Source organism: Zalophus californianus, chromosome 4, assembly GCF_009762305.2.
Source record: "Zalophus californianus isolate mZalCal1 chromosome 4, mZalCal1.pri.v2, whole genome shotgun sequence".
Taxonomy (NCBI): Eukaryota; Metazoa; Chordata; class Mammalia; order Carnivora; family Otariidae; genus Zalophus; species Zalophus californianus.
The window spans coordinates 96,884,232-96,897,366 of NC_045598.1; the positions used below are offsets into that span (position 1 = coordinate 96,884,232).

At 34.9% G+C, this 13,135-nt stretch overlaps 1 protein-coding gene across 1 annotated transcript in view; it reads left to right on the forward strand.

The window, feature by feature from the left end:
• The window catches only part of SYCP1 (synaptonemal complex protein 1), a 137,859-nt gene that overhangs the window by 107,322 nt on the left and 17,402 nt on the right, over nucleotides 1–13,135 (forward strand). Inside the window, 1 exon segment of the mRNA XM_027583492.2 lies at nucleotides 12,466–12,522. Within this exon segment, the coding sequence (XP_027439293.2) occupies nucleotides 12,466–12,522 (57 nt within the window).

The window sequence follows — 13,135 nt, forward strand, 5'->3', positions numbered from 1 at the left end:
AGAAAAAAGGGCCTCCTAAAATTTTAAAGGAAGAAAGACATATATGTACAAAATAAGGGTTGATACAATGAAGGGATGGAAGATGACTATAAAGATGAAAATTATAAAAGATTTTATAAAAGGACTTGGTAAGATAAGTTGTTTGAAAAAAGAAAGGAGATTTAAGGAAAAAAAAAAAAAGGAAAAAGGGAGAGAATGTGATCAGGCAGGAGACTAGAACAAAGCCATACACTAGTGGTTTAGGGTATATTTTGATCTGTTAGAAGAAACTGTACCTCAAAATTTTAAAGAGAGAACAACTTATATATATATGCCAAAAACAAGGATAACTACTATGAAGGGATAAAATATGACTCTAAAAATGAAAAAAAAAAAAAATGTTTTTTTTTTAAAAAAGGGATTTATAAGATGTTGGTTGAAAAAGGGAAAAAGAAAAATAAAAAAAGTCAACAAAAATTAACTTTGATGAAATAATGAATCATGGTAAAAAAAAAAAAAAAAAAAAAAAAAAAAAAAAGAAGCCATGAATCTATGTGCAGTATTCTCCTAGCGCTGGAGTTCTCCTATTCTCCTTGATCGATCAACTTGGTCTTGGCTTGCTGGCTGTTTGTGTTGATCTTCTGGGGGAGGGGCCTGTTGCTGTGGTTTCCAAATGTCTTTGCTGGAGGCGGAATTGCCCCGCCCTTTCTTATTGTAGTTTTGATTTGCCTTTCCTTGATGATGAGTGATGTTGAGCATCTTTTCATGTGTCTGTTAGCTATCTGGATGTCTTCTTTGGAAAAATGTCTATTCATGTTTTCTGCCCATTTTTTAACTGGATCATTTGTTTCTGGGGTGTTGAATTTGTAAGTTCTTTATAGATTTTGGATACTAGCCTTTTATCTGATATGTCATTTGCAAATATCTTCTCCCATTCCATAGGCTGGCTTTTAGTTTTGTTAATTGTTTCCTTCACTGTGTAGAAGCTTTATATCTTGATGAAGTCTCAATAGTTCAGTTTTGCTTTTGTTTCTCTTGCCTCCAGCAACGTGTCTAGTAAGATGTTGCTATGGCTGAGGTCAAAGAGGTTGCTACCTGTATTCTCCTCTAGGATTCTGATAGTTTCCTGTCTTACATTTAGGTTTTTCATTCATTTTGAATTTATTTTTGTGTATAGTGTAAGAAAGTGGTCCAATTTCATTCTTCTGCATGTTGCTGTCCAGTTTTCCCAACACCATTTGTTGAAGAGATTGTCTTTTTTCCATTGGATATTCTTAACTGCTTTGTCGAAGATTAGTTGACAATATGGTTGTGGGTCCATTTCTGGCTTTTCTGTTCTGTTCCATTGATCTATGTATCTGTTTTTGTGCCAGTACCATACTGTCTTGATGACTACCGCTTTTTAATATAGCTTGAACTCTGAAATTGTGATGCTTCCAGCTTTGCTTTTCTTTTTCAAGATTGCTTTGGCTGTTGGGGTGTTGTGGTTCCATACAAATTTTAGGATTGTTTGTTCTAGCTCTGTGACAAATGCTGATGGCATTTTGATAGGGATTGCATTAAATGTATAGATTGCTCTGGGTAGTATAGACATTTTAACAATATTTGCTCTTCCAACTCATGAGCAAGGAATGTATTTCCATTTCTTTGTGTCATCTTCAGGTTCTTTCATAATGTTCAGAGTATAGATCTTTTACCTCTTTGGTTAGGTTTATTCCTAGGTATCTTCTTGTTTTTGGTGCAATTATAAATGGGATCAATTCCTTGATTTCTCTTTTTGCTATTTCATTATTGGTGTGTAGAAATGCAGCATATTTCTCTACACTGATTTTTATATCCTTTGACTTTACTGAATTCGTGTATCAGTCCTAGCAATTTTTTGGTGGAGTCTTTTGGGTTTTCTGCATAGAGTATTCTGTCTTCTGTGAATAGTGTAAGTTTGACTTCTTCCTTGCCAATTTGGATGCCTTTTATTTTGTTGTTGTTGTTGTCTGATTACTGAGGCTAGGACTTCTAGTACTATGTTAAATAACAATGGTGAGAGTGGACATCGCTGTCTTGTTCCTGACTGTAGAGGAAAAGCTCTGAGGTTTTCCCCATTGAGGATGATATTAGCTGTGGGTCGTTCATATATAGCCTTTATGATGTTGAGGTATATTCCCTCTACCCCTACCTTTTCGAGGGTTTTTATCAGGAATGGATGCTGTACTTTGTCAAATGCTCTTTCCACATCTATTGAGGGGATCATATGGTTCTTATCCTTTCTTTTATTAATGTGGTGTGTCACATTGATTGATTTGCAAATATAGAACCACCCTTGCAGCCCAGTTAATCATGGTGAATGATTCTTTTAATGTACTATTGGATTCGATTTGATAGTATCTTGTTGAGAATTTTTGCATCCATGTTCATCAGGGATATTGGCCTATAATTTTTTAGTGGGGTCCTTGGTTTTGAAATCAAGGTAATGCTGGCCTTGTAGAATGAGTTTGGAAGTATTCCTTCCTTTTTAATTTTTTGGGACAGTTTGAGAAGACTAGATATTAACTTTTCTTTAAATGTCTTGTGGAATTTCCCTGGGAAGCCATCTGGCCCTGGACTTTGTGTGTTGGGAGATTTTTGATTATTGATTCAGTTTCTTTGCTAGTTATCAGTCTGTTCAAATTTTCTATTTATTCCTGTTTCAGGTTTGGTAGTTGATATATTTCTGGGATTTTATCAATTTCTTCCAGATTGCCCAATCTGTTGGCATGTAATTTTTCACAATATTCTCTTATAATTGTATTTCTGTGGTATTGGTTGTGATCTCCCCTCTTTCATTGGTGATTTTATTTATTTGGGTCCTTTCTCTTTTCTTTTTGTTAGGTCTGGGTAGGGGTTTATCAGTTTTATTAATTCTTTCAACAATCAGCTCCTAGTTTTATTGATCTGTTCTACTGGGTTTTTTGTTGTTGTTGTTGTTTCTCTGTCATTTATTTCGGCTCTAATCTTTATTATTTCCCTTCTGCTGGTTGTGGGCTTCATTTGTTCTTTTTTTTTAGTTCCTTTAGGTGTAAGGTTAGGTTGTTTTGAGATTTTTCCTCTTGAGGTAAGACTGTATTGTTATATACTTCCCTCTTATTGACCACTTGGCTGCATCCCAAAGGTTTTGGACCATCATGTTTTCATTTTCATTTGTTTCCATGTATTTTTTTTTATTTCTTCCTTAATTTCTTGGTTAACCCATTTATTCTTTAGTAAAATGTTCTTCAACCTTCATGTATTTGTGGTCTTTCCAAATTTTTTCTTGTGGTTGACTTCAAGTTTCATAGTGCTGTAATCAGAAAATATGCATGGTATGATCTCAGTCTTTATTTGTGACCCAGTATATGATCTGTTCTGGAGAATGTCCCATGTGCACCCAAAAAGAATGTGTATTCTGCCACTTTAGGATGAAATGCTCTCTTTATATATCTGTTTAGTCCATCTGATTCAATGTGTCATTCAAAGCCATTGTTTCCAAGCTATTGTTTCCTTGTTGATTTTTCTGCTTAGATGATCTGTCTGTTGCTGTAAGTTCAAGTCCCCTACTATTATTGTATTATCAGTGAGTTCCTTTATGTTTGTTATTAATTGATTTATATATTTAGGTGCTCCCAAGTGGGAGGCATAAATATTTACAATTGTTAAATCTTCTTGTTGGATTGTCCCCTTTGTTAATGTATAGTGCCCTTCTTCATCTCTTGTTATAGTCTTTGGTTTAAAATCTAGTTTGTCTGATATAAGTATGGCTATTCCAGCTTTCTTTTGACATTCATTAGCATGATAAATGGTTTTCCATCCCCTTGCTTTCCATCTACAGGTGTTTTTAGGTCTAAAATGAGTCTCTTGTCGGCAGCATATAGATGAACTTGTTTTGTTGTTGTTGTTTTTAATCCATTCTGATATCCTATGTCTTTTGATTGGAGCATTTAGTCCCTTTACATTCAAAGTGATTATTGATAGATATGAATTTAATGCCATTGTATTACTTGTTAAGTCATTGTTTCTGGAGATTTTCTCTATTCCTTTTTTTTTTTTTAAGATTTCATTTATTTTGAGAGAGAAAGCAACAGAGAGGGAGGGAGGGAGAGAGATTGAGTGGTGAGGGGGGCAGGAGAGACCATCTCAAGCAGACTCCATGCTAAGCATGGATCCTGATGCAGGGCTTGATCCCACGACTGTGAGATCATGATCTAAGCTGAAATCAAGATCTTGTCTGACAGTCAACTGACTGAACCACCCAGGCACCCCTTCTCTTTTCCTTTTAGTTTATTGCTTTTGGTCTTTCTTCCCCACTCAAGAATTCCCTTTAATATTTCTTGCAGGACTGGTTTAGGGGTCATGAACTCCGTTAGTTTTTGTCAGAGAAACTCTTTATTGCAGCATTGGCAGAAAGTACACAATAGAAGTCTCCTATTCTGAATGACAACCTTGCTAGATAGAGTATTCTTGGCTGCATATTTTTACCATTCAGCAAGTTGAATATATCATGCCATTCTCTTCTGGCCTGCTAGGTTTCTGTGGACAGATCTGCAAACCTGATCTGTCTTCTCTTGTAAGTTAAGGACTTTTTTTCCTTTGCTGCTTTCAGGAGTCTTTCCTTACCTGTTTATTTTGTGAAGTTGACTGTAATATGTCTTGGTGATGGCCAGCTTTTGTTGAATTTAATGGGAGTTCTCTGTGCTTCCTGGATTTTGATGTTTGTTTCCTTCTCCCAATTAGGGAAGTTTTCAGCTAGAGTTCATTTACTGAAATGAACCTTCTGCTCCTTTTTCTTTCTCTTTTTCTTCTCCAGATTTGGGAAGTTGTTCTTAGCCATAATTTCTTTAGATTAGTTTTTTGCGCCCTCCTCCATCTTATTTCTTCCAGGGCTCTAATGTGTAAATTGTTTCATTTGATGGTATCCCATCATTCATGTAGTCTTCCCTCACTATTTTTAATTCTTTTATCTTTATTGTTCCAATTAGATAATTTCTGTGAACTTGACAATAAGTCATTTGATTCTTCAGCTTGATCAAGCCTTATTTTAATGTTCTCCATTGCATTTTTCATTATTCGTTGTATTTTTCAGCTCTAGAATTTGTCTAGTTCTTTTTTTATGATTTCTGTCTATTAAAGTTCTCCTTTTGTTCATGTATTGTTTTCTTGATTTTATTGAATTGTCTTACTGTGTTTTATTATAGCTCATTGAACTTCCTTAAAACAACTATTTTGAATTCTTTATCAGGCAAATTGCAGATTTCCATTTCTCTGGCGTTGGTTACTGAAAACTATTGCATTTTTATGGTGGTGTCATGTTACTTTGGTTTTTCATGTTTCTTCAAGTCTTGCATCACTGTCTTCACATTTGAAGGATGGTTATCTCTTCCAGTTTTTATTGGTTACCTTCAGGAGAGAAGTATCTTCTGTCAGCTCTGTTAGGGATTCTGAGGTTTTCTCAGATCTTTTCTATATGTCTCTTTATGTCTATGTCTATGTCTGTATCTATATCTGCCTGCTCTACACTTCTTGTTTGCTCTTTGAGGGGAATTCTTAAGACTGTATGCTTTCTCTTGATGTTACAAAGGCTGGGTGCTGGCAGCCTCCTCTTTGCTCTCCCTAAGGCTTTGTTGAATGATCAGGTTTGTGTACTTTCTGCCAATGCTGCAGCGTTGGCCAGCTTTCTGCACATGTTCACTAGCCATCTTCAAAGGCTCATGCTTGCCACCGTTAAGGGCATTTGCAGGTTGGCAGTGGGGTATTATGTGTATGTGGTTGAGATGTGTGGAGCACTGGGGGAGTGTCCATGGGCCAGTTGATCTTCAGGCAAGGTTTCCCCAGCAGCTCTTGGGCAGGCTTCCCATTGGAGTCCATGAAGTGGTTAGGATGTGTGTACCTTAAATACATTCTGAGCTTTTGTTGCTGTATTCCCAACCCCTCCTCACCCCTCAGTCATGTAGTTTACTCTAGTATTCTAGATAGAGTGTGAAAGAAATAGTCCTCTTTGGCAGCATCCTGCACAGCTGGGGAAGCTGGGTGTCCCTCTTTTGCTCTCACTTTTTCCCAAAGGAAAAAGTGTTGGCTGAGAGGTCTTTCTTGGCACCAAACTATGCTGTCTTGGGAGAGGGGATGACATGGGTAAAGTGAAATTGTTCCTGTTATCCTCTTCAATGTGTTCAGTCTATGATTTTTTGCTCCAGTGGTGTGCTGGAACTTCTCTGCTAGCTTCTAGAACTTCCACAAAGGTACTCTCATCTGTGGATGATTGTCAAAATCTGTTTTCTTGGTGGGGAGGATGGTAGAAAACTCCTGCCATTTTGCTGACATCACTCTTCCCTTTTTCCTAATGAAAGCAGTTAGTACTATAAATTTTTCTCTCAGTACTGCTTTAGCTACAACCTACATGTTTTGATGTGTTTTTGTTTTCATTCAGTTCTATATAATTTTAGATTTCTTTGTGACTTCTTTGACCATTAGATTATTTAGAAATGTGTTCTTAAATTTTCATGTATTCTAAGATTTTCCTGTAGTCTTTCTGTTACTGATTTTGATTTTGAGTTTGATTCCATTATGGTCAGAGAACACAATCTGTATGATTTTTGTATTAGTCTGCTTGGGTTACTATAACAAAAATACTATAAATTCAATAGGTTAAACAAATATTTATTTCTCACACTTCTGGAGGCTGGAAATCTGAGATCAGGATGCCAGCATGGTCACGTTCTGGTCAGAGTTCATTTCCTGACTTGTAGACAGCTGCCTTTTGGCTATGACCTTCACATGGCTGAGAGAGAGCTCTAGTTTCTTCCTTTCCTGATAGGGGCACTAATCCCATTGTGGGAGCTCCATCTCCATGACCTCATCCAAACCCAGTTACTTCCTAAAGGCCCCATCTCCAAACACCACAGCACATTAGGAATTAAGGCCCCTGTATGAATTTTGGGGAGACAGAAATGTTCAGTCCATTCTTTTAAATTTGTTTAGATTTGTTTTATGGCCCAGAATATTATCTGTCTTGGTGGATGATCCATGGGTGCTTGAAACAACTGTGTATTATGCTATTGTTGAAGTGTCCTATAAATGTCAATTACATCCAATTAGTTGGTTGTATTCTTTAGATTATATATACTTCTGCTGATTTTTCTGGCGAGTAGGTATTTCAGTTGTTGAAATGGAGGTGTTAAAGTCCCCAACTTTGTGTCCCTGCTCAGCTCATTCATTTTCTTTTTTTAGAGAGAGAGAGAGGGGCAGAGGGAGAAGGAGAGAGAGAATCTTTAGCAGGCTCCATGCCCAGCATAGAGCTCCGTGTGGGGCTCAGTCTCACAATCTTGAGATTATGACCTGAGGCAAAATCAAGAGTCAGTTGCTTAACTTACTGAACCACCCAGGCACCCCTCAACTCTGTCATTTTTAAGAAACAGTTTCACTGATATCATTTATATACCTTTCAATCACCCATTTAAAGTGTACAATTTAATGGTTTCTAATATACTGATAGTTGTGCAACCATCATGGCCGTGTAATTTAGAATACATGTGTCACCCCCTCAAAGAATTCCCATATACATCAGCAGTTATTATCCCCTCCTTTTTTTTCCATCACCAAATCCACCAGCTCCAGGCTACCACTAATCAAGCTACTTTTTGTCTCTATTGATTCACCTATTCTGGATATTTCACTTACATGGAATCATATAATATATGGTCTTGTGACTGCTTCTTTCACTTAACATTATGTTTTCAAGGTCCATTCACATCCCAGCATATATCAGTATTTCATTCCTTTCTGTTGCTAAATAGTATACTATTGTGTGGCTATACTAGGTTTTATTTACCCATTCATCAGTTGATGGAAGTTTGAGTTGTTTCCAGTTTGACTGTTATAAATCATGCTATTATGAATATTTGTGTACAGATTTTGTGTGGGTATATGTTTTCATTTCTCTTGGTTATATATGTAGCAGTAGAATTGCTGGATAATATTATATTTCTATGCTTAACATTTTAAGGTACTGCCCAACTGTTTTCCAAGCCAATTTTACCATTTTGGGTTCCCACTATCAGTGCGTGAAAGTCCCAGTTTTTCCACATCCTCAGAAACACTTTTTTGGATTATAGTCATTCTAGTGAGTGTGACATGGTATATCATTGTTTTGATTTGTATTTCTTTAATGCCTGATGATGATCATCTTTTCATGTGCTATTGCCATTTGTATATTTTTTTTGGAGAAATGTATATTCAGATGCTTTTACCCATTTAAAAATTAGGTTTTTTTTTTTATTTTTGAGTTTTAAGAATTCTTTATATATTCTAGATACCAGTCCCTTATCTGATGTAGGATATGCAAATGTTTTCTTCCATTCTGTGGATTGTCTTTTTATTTCTTGATGGTATTATTTGTAGCAGAGACTCTTTAATTTTGATGAAATTCAGTTTACTTAGATGCCCTTTATCAAGTTGGGAAAGTTCTTTTCTATTCCTAATTTGTTGAATGTTTTTATTATAAAAGCATGTTGGATTTTGTGAAATGCTTTTTCTGTGTATATTGAGGTGATTGTGTGGTTTTTGTATTCTATTAATACAAAGTATTACATTAATTGATTTTCAGATGTTAAACCAATCTTATATTCTTGGGAGAAATCCTATTTGGTCATGATGTATAATCTTTATATTCTGCTAGATTCAGTTTGCTAGTATTTTGTTGAGGATTTTTTGCATCTATATTCATAAAGAGATATTGGTCTGCAGTTTTCTTGTGATGTGTTTATCCTCAGTCTTCAGATCTTTCCACCAACTCAATGTGAATCCCTAGAGCCTGTGTATCTATCTGAGAGGATACGTTGTGGTTATTCTTTTTCTTAAAACTGAAGTATTTTGACATGCAATGCTGCATTAGTTTTAGGTGTATAACATAGAAATTCAGACAACTCTATATGTTATGCTATGCTTACCCTAAGTGTAGCTACCCTCTGTCATCATACAATGCTATTACCATATCACTGACTATATTTTCTATTCTGTACCTTTCATCCGTGTGACTTACTCATTCCATAACTGGAAGCCTGTAGCTCCTATTTTCCATCACCCATTTTGTGAGTCCCCCACTCATCTCCCCTTGAGCAACATCAGTTTGTTCTTTGTATTTATGGGTCTGTTTCTGCTTTGTTTGTTTGTTCATTTGTTTTTTTAGATTCCACATATAAGTGAAATCATATGGTATGTGTCTTTGTCTGACTTATTTTATTTAGCATAATTCTAGTGGTGTTGCAAATGGCAAGATCTCTCTTTTTCATGGCTAAGTAATATTCCAGTGCGTGTGTGCGTGCGTGCGTTGTGTGTGTGTGTGTGTGTGTGTGTGTGTGTGTGTGTGTGTGTGTGTATGATTACTCACTTTTTGCCATATTACTAATCTCTCTTCAAGCTGTATTTCCTTACCCAATTTTATGAGGGAAAAGATAATATTATGATTTGGTATATTCTACTTACAGGTGATAAGAGGGGACCAAGGAAAAGGACAAAATTCATATGTTTTTTTCAGTGAATCACGTCTTTTTGTGTTTTCTGCCCTTTCAGGGGAATCTTTTCTTTCTTTCTTTTTTTTTTGAAACTTGTCTTTTGACTTTATTGCTAGTATGTTCTATTTATTGGCAAGGATAATTAATTCTTTATGGGCATGGTTGTTGTGCTTTCTTTGTCCAGACTAGAGAGACCAAAATGAAAAAATTTAGTCATTTTTCCTGAAATTTTCACTCTTTATGCATTTTCTAGGCCTCTTTTTTTATGGACTGCCCACTTACCCCTCAGATCAATTCAGGTATATTAGTGACAGTTATTCTCTTTGTTATTTGTGTCTACTTTCACCAATATTGTGCAACTGGTGATTAGCTTAAGAGCCATATTGACTAGAGTCAAATCACAAATATACTCTGTGTGGCTCTCATGCTGAGCCTCACTAGAATCACAAATTATGGCATAAGATTGTATGTTTTTGTTGTTGAATTTGTTTTTGACATCCTTAATTACTTCTTTCCCTTGTTAGTGATTTGTATATCTTGTGGGAGAATTGTCTGTTCAAGTTCTTTGCCCATTTTTTAGTTGTTTTTGTTGTTGACTTATAGGAGTTCCTTATGGTTATTAACCCCTTACTGATATGATATATAATTGAATCATGTTTTTGTCATCTTATTTTACATGACATTAATATTTATTTTTCTCTAAAGTGTATGTGTGTGTCTGGTTGATTTAAAAGGTGTGTGTAGTAATTTCAGTTATTTTACTGGTTACCTTTATATATTTAAACAATATACCTAACACTTTCTCATACTGCCTCTTCTTCCACATACACAATTTTGATATTTATTTTGTTAATTTATGTTGTCAGGATTAATAAAAACATGTATTTGTTCTTTAACCATGATTCTGGTATTTGTTATTTTGAACTCTTTATTTACATATATTCAGTTCATCTTTTATATGAAACTTTTTTCTTAGTTCTCATTTTTGATCCTAATCAATACACAATCCCTATTTTGGCCTCTGTTACTTGCCCATTGGTATGACAAAACTGTTACTGGATAACAGTGAATTTAATTTTCCAATTAAGTTGGCTTTGTGGGACTGTGATAAATCACCTTCTCTACATCTTTCACGGTTTGATGGACCTGAATCTCTGCCTAGGTGAGATATTGACATTTGATATATTTGTTTATATTCTTGATATGGAGGAAAGTTTCAGAGTCTTCCAGTTGGTCCTTTTAAACTTAAAAACTCTCATTCTGTGGTTTAGAACCAATATGGAGACTATGGCACTTACTTGAGTTTATCTATTCAGACTTTAGGGTCATAAGAAATGACCACAGATTAGGTTTATGGTTCCATGGGCTCATTGTAAGGTAGACTTGGATTAAATACCATTTATCACCTGACTCCAATACACCTGCACTTGAACTAATGAAAAAATAGTAACATTTTGGGTTATAATAATTGGTGTTAGTTAATAGTCAATGTCCAATTACCCATAAGTCTTAGTATCTCTCTCTGTGCACAAGATAGTAGAAGGGATAAGGTATGTATTTGTGATATTATTGCAAAATCCTTCTACAACAGTTACCAGGCTTCCTTTTAATTTGGAGGATTCTAGGTTTATGAATTTATTCAAGTCTGAAATTTGGGTACAGGGCCATCATTCTCTATTCCTGTGGCTGAAGTCAATTGTCTTTTTGTCAGACCATATTATAGGCATATTTGAGTTATCCAATTTAAATAGGGACCGTAGTGGACTGCCTATCTCTTTAGTCTTAGGGAACTCATGATTAGTTAACCACTACTAAAGATACATGTTTGTGTATGAGCTAATAATTCACACCTTGGAAATACATGTTGTATTAGAACAGATTGTAAGTAAGATCTCCAGACCAGCAGAAGTCTCCAGAATTTTATAGAGACAATGCAGTCATGGGAGGTGCTTTCTCCCTTCTGTCCTCTAGAAGCCTCTAGAAGTCCTCTGAGAGGCAGTACAATTTTGCTAGTATAGAGGATATAATTTATCCTAGAAGAGAGCATTCTAGCCCTTTATTGTAGATCCCAGTTGTCACTATAACTGAAGATCAACTATTGGTCATTGATAGGATACACAATAAGAATAGTGATTACTGTTACATTAGCTTACTACCAGCTTCTTCATGGTGAAATGAGTTCTCTGGTTAGATGCAACCCTCTGGGAGAGATAGCATGGTGTACACAAAGCATTCAGTAAGGTTGATATTGGCATAGACCTCATAGGCAGGCAAGGCAAGTTTGCTTAAAGTTCTGTGTATTGGAACTTTCCCTTCTCTGCGTCCTTGAAGGCTTCCTGGGGGCTGTAACAATTCTGTTCTCCAGGTGACTGTCATATTAAAGGCATAGTACATATTCTTTTTTGTAGGCCAGAGTTAATTTTTCTTTTTTCTCTACTGAATATATAACCCTAATCTCCAGCAAAAGTGATGTATTATTTCCTAAGTATTTTGTACTTTCTTTCCCCCTCATCCTTGTTTATCTCATGTTAAAAGTTCATTATTGAAGGTCCAACTGAAATGTACCCTTTCTCAATGCACAGAAAAACTGAATTCTGCGTCTAAAAGCCCATAATATTTTGGATCTCTTTATAGCTCTTTACAGTTAGCTACTTGTGTGTATTTCTTCGTCTATAATCTGATCCGTCCACTTCATTTTACAAATGAGAAAGTTGATTCAGAGTTTTAAAAGACTTACCAAGATTCCACAGATAAATACTGGACAGATCAGAATTTTTAAAAAAGATAATCAAAACTAAATAACAAGCTCTGTAGAAAGAAACTAATTTGTTTTTCTTTTTTTCTTTTCATTATTTTATAAGATTTAGAGTTTAGTATTCTTTCTTTGTTAATACTTCTTAGAAGTATTTTGATAATAACATTAATTTTTGATAATAGTAGTGACTACATTGTGTGCACTCATTTTTAATAGGAAAAACTCAAAAGAGAGGCAAAAGAAAACATAGTTACTCTCGAAAAAAGAGATAAGGTAAGAGTTTTATATAATTCTCCTGGTTTTTCTTTATAACCCAGCTTGTTTTCTAACATCTACCTGGAAATTTTTTTTTTGTTCATAAATAGGTAAGGAGCATCTAATATTCATTTCCAAATATAGAATATATTCAGATTATGAAAGTATATATCACATATTCTTATGGAGTTGTTTTGAGTCACATATAATTCCAGTAAAATATGCCCATTATTTATTTCTGCTTTCAAGTAGATTAGTAAATGCCATATATTTTATCTGAGGTTCTGGATATATAAATTGCAAATAATGAGGAAATAATAAAAGAATAAAAAATTTAAATAGGCTTTTATTTGCTATACTCTATTCCAACAATACTGAAATATCATAAGCCTTATATATAATAATTATTAGATTTATCAAATATTTCTGATTTGGGCAAGTTACTTTATGCCTCAGTTTGTTCAACTGTAAAGGGATAATTAATAGTATCTATTTTTTTAAAGTTGTTAAAAGGATTAAATGAGATAATATTTGTAAGGCATTTGTAAATAAATCGTGCTTGGCAATAGGAAATGCCATATAAGTGTTTGTTTTAAAAAATACAACGATGAGCACTGAGTAATGTATAGAA